At 40.7% G+C, this 20,547-nt stretch overlaps 1 protein-coding gene across 2 annotated transcripts in view; it reads left to right on the top strand.

The window, feature by feature from the left end:
• Window positions 1–16,368: 16,368 nt before the first annotated feature.
• NiPp1 (nuclear inhibitor of protein phosphatase 1) overlaps window positions 16,369–20,547 on the top strand; it is a gene marked incomplete at its 3' end in the record, with an annotated part of 154,963 nt that continues 150,784 nt past the window's right edge. Inside the window, 1 exon segment of one of the 2 annotated variants that reach the window (XM_076181322.1) lies at window positions 16,369–16,752. In XM_076181322.1, coding sequence (XP_076037437.1) covers window positions 16,724–16,752 — 29 coding nt within the window. 2 annotated transcript variants of the gene reach the window in all.

Genomic DNA, 20,547 nt, shown 5'->3' with positions numbered 1-20,547 from the left:
GAGTGCTGGTTTCTTATCACTACTCTCATTTTTCTTTCTTGCAAAAAGTCCTCCATCCAATTTAGTAGTTTGCCCTGTATTCCTCCTTCAGTTTCTAATTTCTTAAGCAACTTCTTATGTGGTACTTTGTCAAAAGCTTTCTTTAGATCTAAAAATGCACAGTCCGCCCATCCATCTCTTTCCTGTATTATATCTATTAGTCTTGAATAGAAACATATTAAATTGGTGACGCATGATCGTCCTTGTCTGAATCCAAATTGCCTTGGATTTAACACTTTGTTTTTTTCTAAATATTTTACCCATCTGCTTTTGATAATTCTTTCACAAATTTTTGCTATTGTACTTGTTAGAGAGACTGGTCTATAGTTGGTAGGGTCTTCTTTATTTCCTCCTTTGTATATAGGTACTATGTTTGCTTTTTTCCAATCTTTTGGAACTTTTCCTTCTTTCAAGGAACTATTTAGTATGCTATGTATTTTGTCTGCCAGTTCATTCCTGCATTCTTTTAGTATCCAGTTTGCTATTTCATCTGGTCCATGCGATTTTCTGACATCAAGATTACTCAAGTGTGTTAATATTTCATTCTTTGTTACTTCTATTTCTTCCATAGGGGGGACTTTCTCTTTCCATTCGTTCTCTTCAGGTTGTATGTTCTCCCTTGTAAACACTGATTTAAAATGTTTGTTCATAATTTCCGCCATTTCCATTTCCTCAGTGTATTCAACTCCCTCATGTCTTAATTTCTCCAAGTCTTGTTTGTTTTTCAGTTTATTGTTTACAAATCTGTAGAATAGTTTCGGTTGATTTTTACACTTTTCTATGATATCTTTTTCATATTTTCTCTTTTCTTCTCTGCACATTTGTACATATTCATTTCTATAACAGGTATATATTTTCCATTTTTCAGGTCTTCTGTCTTTTTTTCATCTGGTCCAGGCTTTGTCTCTATTGTCTTTTAACTCCCTACAGCTTTTGTTGTACCAGCATTTTACATATTCTTTTTCTTGTTTTTGTCTTGGGACATACTTTTCCACTCCTTTTTTGTAAATTTTTGGCAAAATATTCCATTTCTCTTCTACTGTTGTTTCTTCTTTGTATATTTCTTCCCAGTTTTCCTTTTGAAAGAATTATCTTATTTTATCAAAGTTTGTTTTTTCATACATCATTCTTCCTTTTCTGTATTGTTCATTTTTTTTTCATATATTTTTCTTCATTAAGTTCCAGTTCAATCAGTATGTGGTCACTTTTACTTATTGGTGTTTTATATTCAATTTTGTCCACTATTCTAGGTTCGGATGTAATTACTAGGTCTAGTTTCGATGGCTCTTCTTCATTTCTATACCTAGTGTTCTCCTGTATCAATTGTGTCATTGTATGGTCAGTAACCATCTCGAGTAGAGCGTTACCCCATGAGCCGTCTCCACCCTTTACTGTCATTTCTTCCCAGCAGATTTCTTTGCAATTAAAGTCGCCCATCATAACTATTCTTCCTCCCTCTTCCATTATCTTGTTTAATGTTATCTTTGTGTCCTCTAACATACTTTTATGTTCACTCTCTTCCCATGAGGCTGTTTTTGGGGGCACATAATTTATCACAAACTTTCTGTTCTTCTTATCTCTGTCTTCTACTTCCATCATTATCATCTCTACTGTATTCTTTCCATATGTGACACCCTTCACGTTTATATCCTTCTTAGTTAGGAACATAACTCCACCCCCTTCCTTTTTCACTCTGTTTCTAATCCAATAATTATATGCATCATGTCCTACACTGTTGGGTGGTAGTGGACCTTTTAATTTTGTTTCTACAATTCCCATTATGTCTGGTTCTTTTTCTTTCAAGTAATCATTCAGTTCATTCAATCCTGTTATTAATCCATCTATATTTGTGTAAGACACTCTTAGTTTTCTGCCACTTCCATTGTGTTCTCTGTTTCCCTTTTGTTTTTCTCTTGTATGTCGACTTTCTTCAGTTTCATATTCACTACTCTCCAATAGAATCTCTCTTTTTCTGACTCCGTTCTTATCTCGTTTTTTTCCTTTGCTTCAAGTCTTTTCTGTTTTTCTTCCTCTCTTTCCTCTTTATTCATTTCCCTTTTTATCCATACCTTTTTATATTGTTCACTTGTTGCTAGTTTCCCTGTTTTGGATAAGATATTCTCAGCCGTAGTTTGTGACCTGAATTTAATCTTGATTGGTCTGGTCTTGTCTGTACTATATTTCCCAAGCCTGAATTTCTCTTCAATTTGTTTCATTATTTCTGGTTCATCTTCCTGAACTAATTCTAGTAAATTTCTTACTTTTTCATTTTCCTCTTTGATTCTTGTGGTTCTATCTGGGTTATGTTTCTCTTCCATTCCTAATATAATTATACATTTCTTTTTGTCTGCTAAGTCTCTTACTATATTCTCCTTCTGTCTCATCACTTTAATAACTGAGTTTTCAGTTTGTTCATTCATTTGCTGTCTGATTATGTCAGTGAATGCAACCTTGCTATTTTCATGAATTTTTTTCCAACCCTCCTTGTTCTCCATATTATTCTCCTTTAAGACTTTATTTTCATATTTTACTTCTTTTAACTGTTGTTTTAATTCTTCAATTTCCTTAGTTAAGTTTTTGTTCGCCCTCTCTAGTTCTTCCAATTTTTCAATTCTTCGTATCATACTGTCAACATTACCGAACCTACGCTCCAAGTCCTCGATCATCTTATCGACCTTCTCTTCTAGTCTTGTCAGTCGGGGGGGGGTTTGTGTCCCATCCACCCTCTTTAAATCCCTTGAAAATATTCTCATCACTTTCTACTGTATTGCTCCTATCTATACTTCTAATCTTTACATTCTTATTAGACATGTCATCTTCCAGCTGGTCTTGCGGTCGCTTGTTTACTTTTCGGCGGTCTGTTTGGGCCAAGTCCTCTACTTCCTCATTTCCTTCCATTTCCCCAGCAATCCCTCCCCTTCTCCTCTTTCCTTACTTTCCCACTACCCCACGAGCAATTTCCCCCCACCCTGTAAATACAAAAAGGCACTTCTCTTTGCGTTGGGATCCACAATCTGCACTTTTCTTCAGAACGTTCTTCAAGCCGTCCGTTCGTTGAAAGTGTGTGTGTGTGTGTGTGTGTGTGTGTGTGTGTGTGTGTGTGTGTGTGTGTGTGTGTGTGTGTGTGTGTGTGTGTGTGTATGTGTGTGTATTTACCTAGTTGTATTTACCTAGTTGTATTTTACGGAAAGGGGAGCTATGCTCGTGGTGTCCCGTCTTCATATCTCGTTTTATCTAAACTGTTTTTAAATTCATGTATTGTTTTTGCACACACCACTTTCTCATCCAACTTGTTCCAAATGTCCATTACTCTGTGACGAAAGCTGTTCTTTTTCAGATCTCTTCTATAACTGTCTTTCTTGATTTTCTTTCCGTGTCCTCTTGTATTTCTATCATCCCATTTCATCAGATCCTCTCTATCAATAGTTTCTATGCCTTTCATTATTCTGTGAATAGTTATCAAGTCTCCTCTCTCTCTTCTTTGCTCTAATATCTGTAGCTCAAGTTTTGCTAGTCTCTCTTCATATGATAGTTCAGAGAGTGTTGGTGCCAATTTTGTAATTGCTCTTTGTATTTTTTCAAGTTTTATTGTACATTTTTTTGCATTTGGTGACCACATCGTTGCTGCATTTTTCCAATCTTGGTCTTATCAAAGTGATTAGTATTTTCTTCACCATTTCTTTATCCAGGTATGTAAATGCCACTTTGATTGTTCTTATCAAATTATAAGTTTCTCCAAAAATTTTGTTTATACGTGTCTCAGGTGACATATTATTCATAATAATGACTCCCAGGTCCTTCTCATTTTCTACTTTTTTTATTCCTTCTTCTCCCAATTTATATGATCCTAGTGTTCTTTTTTTGCTTTTTGCAAATTCCATTATACTAACCTTCTTAGTATTGAGCTCCATCTCCCACTTCCTACTCCATTCCCATACTTTACAGAGATCAATCTGTAGTGACTCACAATCTTCTTCAGTGTTCACTTTTTTCAAAAGTTTTGCATCATCTGCAAAGAAGCTCATATAGCTTTCAATTTCTTCATCCATATCATTGATATATATAGCAAACATTATTGTGACCAGAACTGTTCCTTGTGGAACACCACTTATTACTTCATCCCAATTTGAGTGTTTGTCTCTTATCACTACTCTCATTTTTCTTTCAAACGAAAAAAGTCTTCCATCCGTTTAAGCAGTTTGCCCTGTATTCCTCCTTCATTTTCTAATTTCTTAAGCAACTTATGTGGTACTTTGTCAAAAGCTTTTTTTAGGTCTAGAAATGCACAATCAGCCCATCCATCTCTTTCTTGTATTATATCTATTAGCCTTGAATAGAAACAAATGAAATTGGTGACGCATGATCGTCCTTGTCTGAATCCCAATTGTGTTGGATTTAGCACTTTTTTTCTAAATACTTTACCCATCTACTTTTTTTTTTTTTTTTTTTTTTTTTTTTTTTTTTTTTTTTTTTTTTTTTTTTTTTTTTTTTTTTTTGCTATTGTACTTGTTAGAGAGACTGGTCTATAGTTGGTAGGGTCTTCTTCATTTTCCCCTATATATATAGGTACTATATATATATATTTTTTCAATCTTCTGGAACTTTTCCTTATTTCAAGGAACTGTTTATTATGCTATGTATTATGTCTGCCAGTTAATTCCTGTATTCTTTCAAAATCCTGTTTGCTATTTCATCTGGTCCATGTGATTTTCTGACATCAAGATTACTCAAGTGTTTCATTATTACATTCTTTGTTACTTCTATTTCTTGCATAGGAGGGACTTTTTCTTCCCATTCGATCTCTTCAGGTTGTATGATCTCCTTTGTAAACACTGATTTAAAATGCTTGTTCATAATTTCTGTAATTTCTATTTCCTCTGGTCCATGCGATTTTCTAACATCAAGATTATTCAAGTGTTTCATTATTTCGTTCTTTGTTACTTCTATTTCTTTCATAGGGGGGACTTTCTCTTTCCACTCGATCTCTTCTGGTTGTGTATTCTCCCTTGTAAACACTGATTTAAAATGCTTGTTCATAATTTCCCCCATTTCTATTTCCTCTGTGTATTCAACTCCTCCTTGTCTTAATTTCTCTAAATCTTGTTTGTTTTTCAGTTTGTTGTTTACAAATCTGTAAAATAGTTTTGGTTGGTCTTTACATTTTTCTATGACATCTTTTTCATATTTTCTCTTTTCGTCTCTGCACACTTGTACATATTCATTTCTATAACAAGTATATATTTTACATTTGTCAGGTCTTTTGTCTTCAATTTGGCCCAAGCTTTATCTCTTTTGTATTTTAACTCCCTACAACTTTTGCTGTACCAGCACTTTACATTTTATTTAAATAAATTTTTGTCAAAATATTCCTTTTCTCTTCCACTGTTGTTTCCTCTTTGTATATTCTTTCCCAGTTTTCTTTTTGAAAGAATTCTCTTATTTTATAAAAAAAAAAAAAAATCATACATCATTCTTCCTTTTCTATATTGTTCATTTATTTTCATGAATTTTTTCCTCATTTAGTTCCAGTTCGATCAATATGTGGTCACTTTTACTTATTGGTGTCTTTCATTCAGTCTTTTCCACTATATCAGGTTCTGATGTGATTATTAGTTCCAGTCTCGATGGTTCTTCTTTATTTCTATACCTAGTGTTCTCTTGAATCCATTGTGTCATTGTATGGTTAATAATCATCTCGAGTAGAACATTTCCCCATCTCTTCCCGCAGACTTCTGTTGAAATATAAATATTTGTTATTTTGCATCTTGTGTTGTTTTTGATTGAATGTACAATGCAATGTATAGTAAGAATTTTGTCATTTGATTTATTGTATAATCTGTACTTAATTTGCATGTATAACAAAGTTCAGTTGCTAGGCCTGAGAGATTTCCCGCGCTAAGGGAGACATTACGCTTCTGCAAGTTAGTCATGGTGAAGCCACAGTGTAGAAAGGTTGATGTGTATATTTTTGTCTGAACATAAACTTATTTGTGTCATGTGCATTGTGCCTTTGAAGAACAATAAACAGTTAATTGCTTTTCTAAGCGTTTATATAATACCCATAACTTTTAACATAAGTTATGGGCCCAGGACACGTTATTTTGTGTGCTTAGAAATTACACTGCGTCACAGCGAATAGTGATTGAATCGAGCATGGCGGTGTAGGCACGTGAGCAAGAGTGAACGTAAGTGTTTATTTCGTTGTATTTCATTTGTGTGACACAGACTGACAAAATGGATCGCAGTACAATCAACCTCACACTGTTGAATGATAAGAACTATCCTACGTGGAAGTTGCAGATAAAGATGCACTTGATTAAAGAGGATATGTTCGGTATAGTAACTGGCTCAGAAACAGTACCGACAGAGGAAGGGGAACTGGAAAAATACAATAAGAAAAAGACCAGGGCGTTGGCTTTTATTGTATTGGCTATTGACCAAAACCTTTATTTGGTTGGGGATCCAACTGATCCTGCAGGTGCTGTGCGGAAACTACTGAAGGACACTTTTCAAAATAAAACCTGGTCAAATAAACTACGACTCAAGAAACGGTTGTACAACATGAAGTTACGCCAGGAAGACAGTATGCAGGAACATTTGAAGAAGTTCGTTGAATTATTTGGTGAACTTGCAGTGGTTGGCGACGCCGTTAACGAGGAAGACAAGGTAATTATATTGTTATCGTCATTGCCTGACAGTTATTCAGTGCTTGTAACGGCACTAGAGGCTTCGGAAAGTGTTCCAGGAAAGTAAGTGTAGTCTTAAGAAGTCAACAAACAATAACAGTGCACTTGTTGTTAATAAAACAAAGTCATATAAAAAGATACAGTGTTTTGAGTGCAAAAAGATGGAGCACGTCAAGAAAATTTGTTGGGTTTATTTGAAGAAGTGTAAAAATGAAAAATTGAATTGTGCCGTGGGAAATAAAAGGGATGAAAAAGAAATAGCATTGGTTGCTAGTGCTTTATCTATAAATTCTGTATTCAAAGCAGGCAGTTGGGTAATTGATTCAGGTGCTACGCAACATATGTCCCATAAAAAGGAACTGTTTTCAAGTTATGAGACACTAGAAATGCCCTTGTTTGTTGAAGTAGGAGATGGTAGAGCTTTGAAAGCTTATGTGGTAGGTGATGTTTGCATTAAATTGAAACTACCTAATGATGAAATAACTAATTGTATTGTAAAAGATGTTCTCTTCATTCCTGATTTAACTTATAATTTAATGTCAGTACCTAAATTGGTCAGAAATCATATAAATGTAAATTTCCATGAAGGTGAATGTGAAATTTTCAACCAAGAAAATGAGTTGTTGGCTGTTGCAAATTTAGTAGGGAATTTGTATTTTCTAGAATGTGTTAGTGATATTGCAGCTGCAACAACACTTGACTCTGCCTCCAATTCTGCACTTGTTGCACAGTCAAAAGAGATGTTATGGCATCGCAGGTTAGGCCACCTTGGCATTGATAATCTTTGCAAATTAGTTAGGAAAGATTTGATAAATGGTGTCAACAGTTCTCTTAGAAGTGACTCTATTTTTTGTGAAAGCTGTGTTGATGGTAAGAATCATAGACAACCATGTCGATCATCACTGAAGGACGGAAATAGAAAATTGTTTGAATTAATACATACTGATGTATGTGGGAAGCTTAACCCTAGTTCTTTGGGTAATGGTAATTACTTTCTGACCTTCATAGATGATGCTTCTAGGTATTCATGGGTGTGCATTATGATAAATAAGAGTGATGTTTTCAACAAATTTGTAGAGTGGAAGACATTGGTTGAGAAACAATATGATGCTAAAATCAAAATTGTGAGATCAGATAACGGGAGAGAGTATACCTCCAATGAGTTCCAAAATTATCTTAAGAAGGAGGGAATGCGTCATGAAACTATTGGATCTAAAACTCCTGAACAGAATGGTGTTGCAGAAAGGAAAAATCGTACCCTGGTTGAAACCGTAAGAGCAATGCTATCAGATTCAAACTTACCTAAGTCATTTTGGGCTGAAGCTCTAAGTACAGCAATCTATATTAGAAATAGGTGTCCAACAGCTGCTCTAACAGACATGACACCATATGAAGCTCTTAATGGCAGAAAACCTAATGTTGAACATTTAAGAATTTTTGGATGTGTATCATATGTTCATGTACCTAAAGATGAAAGATCTAAATTAGATTCTAAATCTAAGCGTTGTGTTATGTTAGGATATGGATCTACTACTAAAGGTTACAGATTGTATTATGTAACTAGTAAGAAAATAATTTACAGCAGGGATGTAATTTTCAATGAATCTCAAATGTATTTTCTTGAGAAGGAGTGTGCTAATGTGGATTCTGTTTCAGTTGAAAAAGTTGATATTTCCATTCCTGTAGATAAAGATGAGAAAAATGGAAATGAAGCTCCTGAAATGCATGTTAGGCGGTCCAACAGAGATAGACGTCCACCAGAACGTCTTGGTGAATGGGTTAATATTTGTGATGCACCATCACTTGGTGAACCACAAAGTGTTGAGGATGCTTTGAATGGACCTGAAAAATCTCTTTGGAAGGCAGCTATGCAGTGTGAAATAACAGCTCTTTCTTCTAATGATGTTTGGGATTTGACAGAGTTGCCAGAAGGACGAACTCCCGTCCAATCAAAGTGGGTTTTTAAAAAGAAAATTGGACCTGATGGCTCAGTTTCCTCTTACAAAGCTCGCTTAGTTGCTCAAGGTTTTTCACAAAGACCTGGTATTGACTATGATGAGACTGTAGTGACGTTATGCATCCTACGACCCGTCACACACTAATCAAAGAAATCTTCCAAGTTCCTGTAGTTGGCAAGCGTAGTTCGCAAGGGTGTCCCTGCCAGCCAGCGGTCAGCCAATCAGGAACTTGGAAAGCTCCTCACGTTCCCGCCAGCCTCCTTTAAAAGGTCGGCATTTCGCCAAGATGGGCAGAACAGCACGACCAGCACATACAACATCTCCTCGTCCAATCTTCTAGCCGTCCCATCGAGCCTCGCCGTCATCATCTGCTACCGCCTCGCTGACGTTAGGCTCCACGTCCAGCTACAACCATAAGCTCCACTAAGCTGTGGCCTTAGTCCGAGCTTCACCTATATTTCTCACGTGACACTTCTAGTGTCGCACCTTGTGGCTAATTACCAAAAGAAAGAGATTAGATATTTTGTGTTGATTTTCATTTGTCCTGCCGTCGTTCCGAACTAAAAACTACTACAAAGTGGTGACCCCGGTGAAGGACAACAAGGATTATGGAAAACACACAAGTGAAACTTCCCAGTTTCTCCCGTGACTTGGAGAGCTGGCTAGTTCACACAGAGGCCTATTTAGCCACTCAAGGTAACGTGCCAGACCTCCAAGCCTTCGGCGCGTACATCGCCGCTCTATCAACGGACGTCATCGCCTTTGTCCGTAACGTCGTCTCCTCTCCTCCACAAGAAGGCAAGTGTTCCGCCCTCAAGACTGCCTTACGAAAGCTTTACACCAAGCCCGACGACCAGCTCTACCGAGATATCCAGCATAGTGAACTCGGCGACATCACCCCGTCACAATTATACACCCGTATGGCCGCCCTCAACACCCGGGCAAAGGTGTCATTGCCCAAGGAACTCCTCCGCTCCATTCACCTCTCCAAGATGCCGGACGCCCTCCACTTACACCTGGAAGCTCTAGCCGGCGATAAGGACGACAAACAATACTGCGAAATGGCAGATAGATTGTTCCAACGTCATATCTCGGTACAAGTCCGGTCAGCCAGCAGCTTCCACCCCAGTGACAAACCAGTGCATAGTGTTCAGTGCAGTGACGACCCAGGTGTTAGTGACAATAGTGCTGTGAGTGAAAACATTCCCGTGTCATATAGTGCCAGTGACCAAAGTGTGCAGCAGCTACGACAGGAAGTCGCCGACATGAAGACTTTGCTCAACCAGCTTTTAGCCGAGAAGGGAAGTCATCAACCACCACGTAGCCCCGCTCCACGACAGGATACTACCTCCTGCTGGTACCATACCCGCTTCGGAGCCAAGGCGCTCAGATGCACACAACCATGCAGCTGGTCGCAGGGAAACGCCAAACGCGGGGGTCGGTAACCACCCCTACCCCCGCTAACCATACCCACACCCTCCTCTCAGTGCATGATCGCCATTCTGGCCTATCCTTCCTGGTAGACACAGGTTCAGCCGTCAGCATCATACCCCCGACGGAAGAACCCAACCACGGTACACGTTGGCCATGCTACGACCTGCTTGCAGCCAACGGTACGCCCATCGCAACGTACGGCAGCCACCACAGCGTCCTGGAACTCCACGATGTCAAGTTCCCTTGGACATTCGTCATAGCAGCGGTACAGCAACCCATTCTTGGCTACGACTTCCTCCAGCACTACAATATGGTAGTTAGCGCCAGGGATAACTGCTTGTACCACGGCACAACAAGCATACCAGGAACCACCACTAACGCAACTTCCCACCAGATATCGTCACTCCAGTCCGATGGCGATTATGCACGCATCCTGCAGGAGTTTCCCCAGCTAACATCGCCAGACAAGACCAACACCACCACCACCCCTCACAACATCATGCACCACATCCAGACATCTGGACCGCCAGTATACAGCAAGCCTCGACGACTTTCCCCAGAAAAGTTGGCCGCTGCCAAACAGGAGTTCCAAGAACTCCTAGACCAGGACATCATCCAACCATCGGAGAGTGCTTGGGCATCACCACTCCACATGGTTCCCAAGCCACCCCCACCGCCCAACCAATGGCGGGCTTGCGGTGACTACCGTCAACTTAACCGCATCACGAAGCCCGACCGCTACTCCATCTCTCACGCTCAGGACTTCCACTTCAAGCTTCACGGGAAACAGGTCTTCTCTAAGATCGACCTGGTCAGGGCGTTTCATCAAATCCCTGTAGCGCCGGAAGACGTCCAGAAGACAGCCATAGCCACTCCGTTCGGCCTCTTCGAATGGAAGATGATGGCCTTTGGCCTCCGGAATGCCGCCCAGACGTTCCAGAGGTTCATAGGCCATGCCCTGAGAGACTTCGACTTCATCACCGTTTACATCGACGACATCCTCGTAGCCTCCGATACTCACGACCAGCACCGCCAATACCTCCGCCTCCTCTTCCGCCGCCTCCAAGATTATGGCCTCCATATACACCCGTCCAAGTGTCTCCTCGGAGTTTCATCTCTCGACTTCCTCGGACACCGTATCTCAACGGCAGGCCTGTATCCTCTCCCTCAAAAAATCGACACCATAAAAGACTTCCCACAGCCAACATCCATCAAAATGCTCCGACGATTCCTAGGAATCGTCAATTATTACCATAGATTCGTCCCCGACGCAGCTGCAAAACTCGCTCCCTTGAACGACCTCACCAAGAACCATTCCAAGCGGTCGGTCAAGCCTGTGAAGTGGTCTTCCGAAGCGACCCAAGCATTCAGGCAAGTCAAGGCGGCAATCGCTGAGGCCGCCCGCTTGTCCTACCCGGTAGCTCACGCCCCCCCCCCACATTCCTTACCACCGATGCCTCCTCCTCAGCAATTGGCGCCGTCCTCCAACAGAAGATCAACGGCCAGCTCCAGCCTATCGCCTTTTTCTCCAAACGTCTGGACCCTCCTCAAATTCGCTACAGCGCCTTTGACAGGGAACTGCTAGCCATAGTCTCGGCCGTCAAGCACTTCCTTTACTTCCTTGAAGGCCGGCCTTTCGTCATCCTTACAGACCACAAGCCACTCGCCCATGCCCTAGACAGGGTCTCCGACCATCACTCCCCAAGAGTCTCCCGGCAGCTGTCATTCCTCTCCCAATTTGATACTCGAATTGAGTATATCAAGGGAGAGGATAACCAGGTGGCCGACGCCTTGTCTAGAATCACCTCCAGCATCCTCCCTGACCACAACACAGACTACTCACGCATCGCCGCATCTCAGAATAACGACAGTGAACTCCGCCTCCTACGTATGCACGACACCTCATCCTTACAGCTAAGATAGCTTCCTAACAACCCCGTACCATTGTGGTGTGACGTCTCCACAGGCAAACCCCACCCGTACATCCCCGCCTGCCACCGTAATGACGTCTTCTCCTCCTTCCATGACCACAGTCATCCGGGCATCCGCGCGACACAACGCCTCATCACGGATCGAGTCGTCTGGCCAGGCATCAACAAGGATGTCAGACAATGGACCCGGACCTGCCTCCCCTGCCAGACGGCCAAGGTTACGCGCCACGTCCACGCACCACTCCAGCGTTTTCCTACACCCACGGCACGTTTCCAGTCAGTCCATGTGGACATTGTGGGCCCCCTTCCGCCTTCTCGTGGCATGCGTTACCTCCTTACGTGTATCGACAGGTACACCAGGTGGCCAGAAGCGATCCCCCTTCCGGATATATCCGCCGAGACGACCACCCGTGCTTTCCTCTCCGGTTGGGTATCCAGATTCGGCGCACCTCACATCATTGTCACCGATAGGGGCCCTCAGTTCGAATCTGACCTATGGTCCAGCCTCCTCAGGTTCCTTGGCACCAAACGCAACCGGACTACCGCTTACCACCCCCAAGCCAATGGACTCGTGGAACGGTTCCACCGCCAACTGAAGGAGTCGCTTAAGGCACAACCTTCATGCGACTGGGTCGACGCCCTTCCCCTTGTGCTTCTCACGATCCGCGTCACACCAAAGGTCGACAACGACATTTCCCCATCTCAGTTACTTTACGCTGAGAACCTTCGCCTCCCTGGGGAAATTGCCACGCCTGCCGTCGGTGATCCTGACCGTCACGCCCTCCTCCAACTTATCAAGGAGACATTCGCCAACACCCGTCCAACCCCCCCTCGCCCACCACAACCTCAACCGGAGCACCTTCCCCCGGCCCTGTCTACAAGTGACTACGTCTTCCTCAGGCGAGACTCCAAACGAACTCCTCTTCAACGCCCATACGATGGCCCCTTCCGAGTCCTCACCAGATCAACAAAACACTTCGTGATCAACCGAGATGCCAAACCGGATCGCGTCTCCATCGACAGGCTCAAGCCGGCCCACCTCCCCACCACTCCCCCTACCAAAACTCCAGGGCCACTACAATACCTCTTACAACATGGTCCTAACCCCATCCTCACCACAGAACCAAGTCATTCCCCACCCCCCGAAAAACTCTCCCCTCCAAACCAATACTCCCCTCCTGCCCCTAACTCCCCACCACCACAGCACCTGCAGCAGTCCCCCCAAACTCACACAGATCACGCGTACGCGACGGCGAACCCTTATCCTTCTCCTATCCCACAACCACACTCTTCTACAACTGTTCCCGGCACCCCCCAAGATCCTCCCCACCCCACACCCCCGCTCTACCATGCAACGCAACAATTCTCACCCAACCTTATGTCTCTACAGCTCCATACTCAACCGACCTCCCATCGCCAGTCCTCCGACCTCGACAACACCACCCTGCACTCGAGCCCCCCTCCATCAAGGCCCTCCTCGCCAGACATGTCCCCTGACGGCATGACCACTCGTTCGGGGCAATTGATCCGAAGGCCAGACAGGTTCAAATACGTCGCGCGCGTCGCTCCCTATCCTCCTCGACGCCCGCTTTTGAAGAGCGGGGTGAGTGGTGTAGTGACGTGATGCATCCTACGACCCGTCACACACTAATCAAAGAAATCTTCCAAGTTCCTGTAGTTGGCAAGCGTAGTTCGCAAGGGTGTCCCTGCCAGCCAGCGGTCAGCCAATCAGGTACTTGGAAAGCTCCTCACGTTCCCGCCAGCCTCCTTTAAAAGGTCGGCGTTTCGCCGAGATGGGCAGAACAGCACATACAACAACATCTCGTCCAATCTTCTAGCCGTCCCATCGAGCCTCGCCGTCATCATCTGCTACCGCCTCGCTGACGTTAGGCTCCACGTCCAGCTACAACCATAAGCTCCACTAAGCTGTGGCCTTAGTCCGAGCTTCACCTATATTTCTCACGTGACACTTCTAGTGTCGCACCTTGTGGCTAATTTTTTTAACAAGCACTTTAAATCAGCGTTTACGAGGGAGAACATACAACCTAGAGATGTCGAGTGGGAGGAGAAAGTCCCCCCTATGAAAGAGATAGAAGTAACAAGGAATGAAATAATGAATCATTTTAGTAATCTCGATGTTAGAAAATCGCATGGTCCAGATAAAATGGCAAATTGGATTTTGAGAGAATGCAGGAACGAACTAACAGACAAAATACATAGTCTAATAAGCAGTGCATTGGAGGAAGGAAAAGTTCCAGAAGGAAAAGAGCAAATATAGTACCAATATATAAAGGGGGAAACAAGGAAGACCCGACTAACTATAGACCAGTTTCTCTTACAGGTACGGTAGCTAGAATTTGTGATAGCATTATTAAAATTAGATGGGTAAGGCATTTGGAAAAGACAATGTACTAAGTCCAAGTCAATTTGGATTTAGACAAGGAAGATCATGTGTCACAAACTTGATGTGTTTCTATTCAAGACTAATAGATATAATACAAGAAAGAGATGGATGGGCTGATTGTGCATTTCTAGACTTGAAAAAAAAAGCTTTTGATAAGGTACCACATAAGAAATTGCTAAAGAAATTAGAAACTGCAGGAGGAACACAGGGCAAACTACTGGAGTGGATGGAAGACTTCTTGCATGAAAGAAAAATGAGAGTGGTTATAAGAGACAAACATTCCAATTGGGATGAAGTGATTAGTAGAGTTCCACAAGGAACAGTTCTGGCCCCAATAATGTTTGTTGTGTATATATTAATGATATGGATGAAGGAATTGAAAGTTATATGAGCTTCTTTGTGGACGATGCAAAACTGCTGAAAAAAGTGAACACTGTAAAAGATTGTGAGTCGCTGCAGAGTGATCTCAATGAAGTATGGGAATGGAATAGGAAGTGGGAGATGGAATTCGATATTAAGAAGTGTAGTATAATGTAATTTGGAAAAAGCAAAAAAAAGAATAGTGGGATCATATAAATTGGGAGAGGAAGAAATCAAAAGAGTGGAAAATGAGAAGGACCTGGGAGTCATTAATATGAATAATATGTCCCCTGAGAAACATATAAACAAAAATTTTGGAGAAAATTATAATTTAATAAGAACAATCAAAGTGGCATTTACATACCTGGACGAAGAAATGGTGAAGAAAATACCAGTCACTTTGATAAGATCAAGATTGGATGCAGCGACGACGTGGTCACCAAGTACAAAAAAAAAAAAATGTATAATAAATCTTTAAAGAATACAAAGAGCAACTACGAAATTGGCACCAACACTCTCAGAACTATCATATAAGGAAAGACTGGCAAAATTCGAGCTACAAACATTAGAGCAAAGAGGAGAGAGAGGAGACTTGATTACTATTCATAGAATCATGAAAGGCATAGAAACTACTGATAGAGAAGATCTAATAACATGGAATAGTAGAGATACAACAGGACATGGAAAGAAAATCAAGAAAAACAGTTATAGAAGAGACCTGAAAAGGAACAGCTTTCTCCACAGGATAATAGATGTTTGGAACAAGTTAGATGAAAATGTGGTGTGTGCAAAAACGATACACGAATCTAAAAACAGTCTAGATAAAAAGAGATATGAAGATGGGACACCACGAGCATAGCTCCCCTTCCCGTAAAATACAATTAGGTAAATACACACACCAAGAGTCATGTCCCCGTCATAAGGGGATGGCCGATTCAAATCACAAACTACTTGACTCATGGCTTGCCTGACCCGATGGTTCAAATCAGGCAGCTCAATTCCTTTACCTCTCTGAGTCAAGAGGGTACCCGTCCTGGCCTGAATAAAGGACCGAGAAGGCGTGCTGTCAACACAAGGGAAGCGCATCATTGCAACTATGACACTGGATCGTTGCTCAGTCTCCAGGTTCTGTTGGGCGCCACAAACGGCAAGCACTTGGATTAGTGACCCATAACGGGGTTAGATGACCAATGACTTACAAGGAGCGTCTCTGCTTTTTAGATAGACTTATTTCATGTTCCTCTGGGCATTCAACACATCCTCCTCACTGATGAGGAACAAGTCGTCGACATTCCGACCACATAGATAATACTAGATTACATAGTAGACAAACAGTTTTGCTCCATATAACACATAATATATGGCACTGTCGATACTTATGCAAGTATCCTGCCGAGAGCTGTATGAAATAGCAAGGATGGCAATGCATGTGAGTGAACCAGCATGCCTCCCAGCGATGTTCCCAATTGATAATTACAGTATATTTATTAATAGTGTGCCGAGTATTAGTGTTGACGTGTAAAATATTGGTGTCCGTTTATATCAAAGTGCAAGGACAAATACTATGCATATTGAGTTTATCCGCGGGTGAGAATAATTGGTAATGATAAAATAAGAAAGATGTAATAGATCACTATTTTATACATTCTCCCAAATTTCCACGTTACATATTCATTATATTAGCAGGTTATATGAATATGCTTACATAATATATATACCATCGGTTATTGTTTTGTAACATCGTAAAATAATGATATCAAAAGAATAGAGAAATTGCATTTTTAGAAATTAGAATGTATCAGTAGCCCCATCTGGAAATATATCTGGAAATATACCCCTTGAAAAACACAAACTCTGTCATCGTCTGGTATTTTCATCAATGGTAAACAAACACAACGGATTCGGTCAAAAATGGCGAATCACTACGATATTCCTAAATGGTAGGACTTTCAAATGTTTCTTAGACTTACTTTGCATTGCATGCAATACTAGAAGGTCACTTCGTTATAATACAGAGTATTTTCGTAGTTATTGCCAAAACTAAACAGAAATCGCCACTTGTTTTCGAGGGATGTAGTCCTGGGCAATTTCCCCAGTATTTAACTAACTTCATTATTGGGGGTTCCTTATATCATATATTATGGTAACGGGCATAATTCAAATTTTATGCAAATGCAAGTTGACATAATTTTTGGGTTTGATGTCTTTATTGAATTTAAATAGTGCCGTAGGCGTATGGCAGACACGAATTGGCAGAGCACCAAATTTAAACTTGTTTGTTCCATCTTGTAGGTGCAGATACTTAGCTAGATGAATTTTCTGATTTTACAGTAGGGTTTATTTCCCACAATTCATCAAAGATGTAAGTATCATTCTCTGACAAGCTATATTTGTTAATTTCAAGAGCACTTCTAATTATCTTTGGCCATATTTCAATTGACATCATTTAGTTTCATTTTTTCTATGATCAAAACCCCTTGGAAACATGCCCATTTCAAGTTTACTTATTGCAGTTCTATGGTTGGTTGAGACTTTCTTATGTGGCTCCTATCTCTTGATCCATAATTGAGTGGTTGACATGTGTTGTGTAAACAAATGGATTGAATTTGAGATTATTTAGTACTATATGTACAATAACTACAGGAGTTAAGTTAGTGCTCTATAGACCAGGAATACTGATTTACACTAGCTTGAAAAATAACAATATCATGGGCTATAACTATTTCATGTAGAGAGTATTAACTATTTTCACACTAAAAGAATTTTTTCCTGACCAGATTTCTTTGTCTGGTTTTCTTTAACTTATTTATTTGACTTCATGCTACTTTCACTGTATCAAAAAAATATTTTTTGAGCCACATATTCCATATATTTTTGAGTATTTGGTTTCTATGAAATCAGGTGGTAGTCTTCTCTCTTTTTTAATAAAATTTTCAGTCCAAGGTGTTCATACCACTATTTATATTCTAGATCAGTGGTTCTTAACCTGGGTGTCATGATCCCCTGGAGGGTATTTTTGGGCTTCTTAGGGAGTCACAAAGGATTTGGGAGAATAATATATTTTCATATGTTTGAATTAGACACTTGCGCTATTACCAGTTTGGTGAGTGCAACACTGGTCACAAGTGTGATGGCATGCTACGGTCAACATATCAACCACAACCAATTTTTTATTTTCCCTTTTCACAAGGTTCACCTTTTCAAAATTTATAATAGGGGTCACTGTAATACCCTGAAGAGGCTTGGAGGGGGGCGGGGGATCATAGGATAAAAAAGGTTAAGGCCCATTGTTCTCTATCCTTTACCTGGTACTAACTTAGTTGTTTATTTTTATACATTTTTTTAAGCTCCAAAAGTCTTGTAATATGGAGACCAACCGAACAACATACTCAAGAGTCTCATTAATGATCAGTAAGAAATCTTATGTGTATCCAGTTCTATGTATAAAAAGTTCCTTGTTATATGTCAAACCATTTTATTGCCCTTTGATGGTTTGAGTGTGATGATGTAAGAACACTAAGGTCTTTCACTACTTCTAAAAGTTTTAGCTGTTTTATTTCAATTAAAAATTGATCCAGGACTCCTATTACCAATATGCAATGTTTCACATTTCTCTACATTAAACTCCAACATCCATTCTATATTCCAGTCTTGTAGTTTCCTAAGATCCCTCTGCATAGCCTGAATATCATCATCTGACTTTATTTCTTAGAGTATTTTAGCATTGTCAACAAAAGAGAGTTGGACATTTATGATTGAGTACCAGATCATTAATGAAGACCAAGAACAAAACATTTCCTAAGACAGAACCTATGGAACCCCAGTTAATATAATAAATTTTTCAGACTGTACCCCTCTCATTTTTACCATTTGTTTCCTGCTTGTTAGAAACTGATTATTCTCAGTGTTGTTGCCTTTCCATTGACTTACAATTTAACCAGAATCTATCATGTGGCATTGTCAAAAGCTTTTCTGCATTGATATTTGTTGGTCTATGGCAGATGCTACATTTTCCATGTATATCAACAAATTTGTTATAGTGCTTCTTTTCTGTCCAGAGCCACAATAGCTCTCACTTATTAGATTATTATCCTCTAGGTGTTTCACTGTCACTTGCCTTCTCAGGATTTCCCAGTCTACATATTTCAAGAGTCAGTTTATTGGGTTTAGTTTTACTATCCATCTGAAAGATTGTGCATACTTTGGCAGCTGTTGTTATTGTTGTCGTTCCCTAGACTGTCTGTCCGAGCAGTCCCGTCTCTTTGGCAGTTCTCCAAAGTGGTGGGACAGATCTCCATGTTCAGGGATTTACAAAGGCGGAGCATGCCAATTGGAGACCTTTTGGTCCATATCTAAGTCGGATGCAAAAAAAAAAATCATAATAGTAATAAATGAATAAGTAAAAACTATTATAATGTAAATAACAAATAGAATACATTAATAAATGCATAGCTATAATTAAATAATAAACAAACAGGTAAATAGTAAATAATAATAAATTGACATATAACTAACAATAAATGAGAATCAAACAGACAAATGATAACAATCACTGGATTTGAGAGTGATTTCCATTAGGGCCCATAGATTTGTTTACATTTACTTTTTTCAGTAGGTTTTAACTTTATTACAGTTATTTCAATATCTTCATCACTGGGCCATTGTAGATATTGGTAAATTCTGGTAGTTAGTGAACATCTTCCATCATGATCATACTCAGGAAAGCTTTGTTAATTTCATTAGTAGCTTCAGTGTCATTTGCATTCACTTATCCATCTCTCTTAACTCTCAGTATCTTTCAAAGTTGTCTTATTTCATGTGTAGCTCAGGAAGTATTTTGGGTTTGTCTTGATATCTCTACATAGTTTTGTAATAAAATATAGAAAGGGTTGAACTTTTATTGAATTTACCAATCATTCAAGCCATTGTCCCATCTTTCTCTTGGAGAAAACCTTTAGCCCCAAGAAAATTACATCGATCATGACCACCAATTCAACCCATAACTCTTTCTTACATACATATACCAAAGGATTTTTTTTCTCCTTTACAAGGGATGTAGCCAAAAAACAAAGGCATAAAACCACTCCCACCCATTCCATCCCCACCACACTCCTCTCCCCTCCACCCTCTTCCCTCCCTCTTATCTTGGCATCTCCTGGATGACTGATCATCCCTGCATCTCACCCACTGCCCTGGGTCAGAAGCAGTGTCACAAGGCACAGCACATCCATAGCAAGGCTGCTTCATTAAATTGGCGACCCCTCCCCCTCTCCGTCCCCTTGTGCAGAAAAGATGGGGAGAAATCCCTTAGGGCTGCATCATATTATTTCTCATACATGTTCCCTCAGCCCCTATCCCCCACCCATTCCACCTCATGCATCACAGCATCATCCATTTACAACCATTTTCCATTCACCTCCATCTTCTGTCCTCTCTTGTCCTTCCTCAACAGACATTCCCCTCTTCCCCAAAGCCCCTTTTACCCCATCCATCCATCTCATCCTAGGTCAGCCCCTCATGTTCACTCCTTCCACATCTGCCTTCCACACCTCTTTTACTAGTCTTTCTTCACTCATTCTTTCCGTGTGTCCAAACAATCCCAATACTCTTTCATCCACCCTATTTCCCAACTCCCTTTCCACCCCCATTCTCCTCCTCACCTCCTCATTTCTCACTCTATTCAGCCTATTAACCACTACCATACTTCTCAGACACCTCATCAAAAACACATGTAT

The sequence above is a fragment of the Oratosquilla oratoria genome, unplaced genomic scaffold (genome assembly GCF_046742065.1).
Source record: "Oratosquilla oratoria isolate Oo_2021 unplaced genomic scaffold, ASM4674206v1 SCAFFOLD228, whole genome shotgun sequence".
In the NCBI taxonomy this organism is placed as follows: Eukaryota; Metazoa; Arthropoda; class Malacostraca; order Stomatopoda; family Squillidae; genus Oratosquilla; species Oratosquilla oratoria.
Note: the sequence above shows the minus strand (reverse complement) of the source record. Positions and strands in the feature narration are given on the sequence as shown.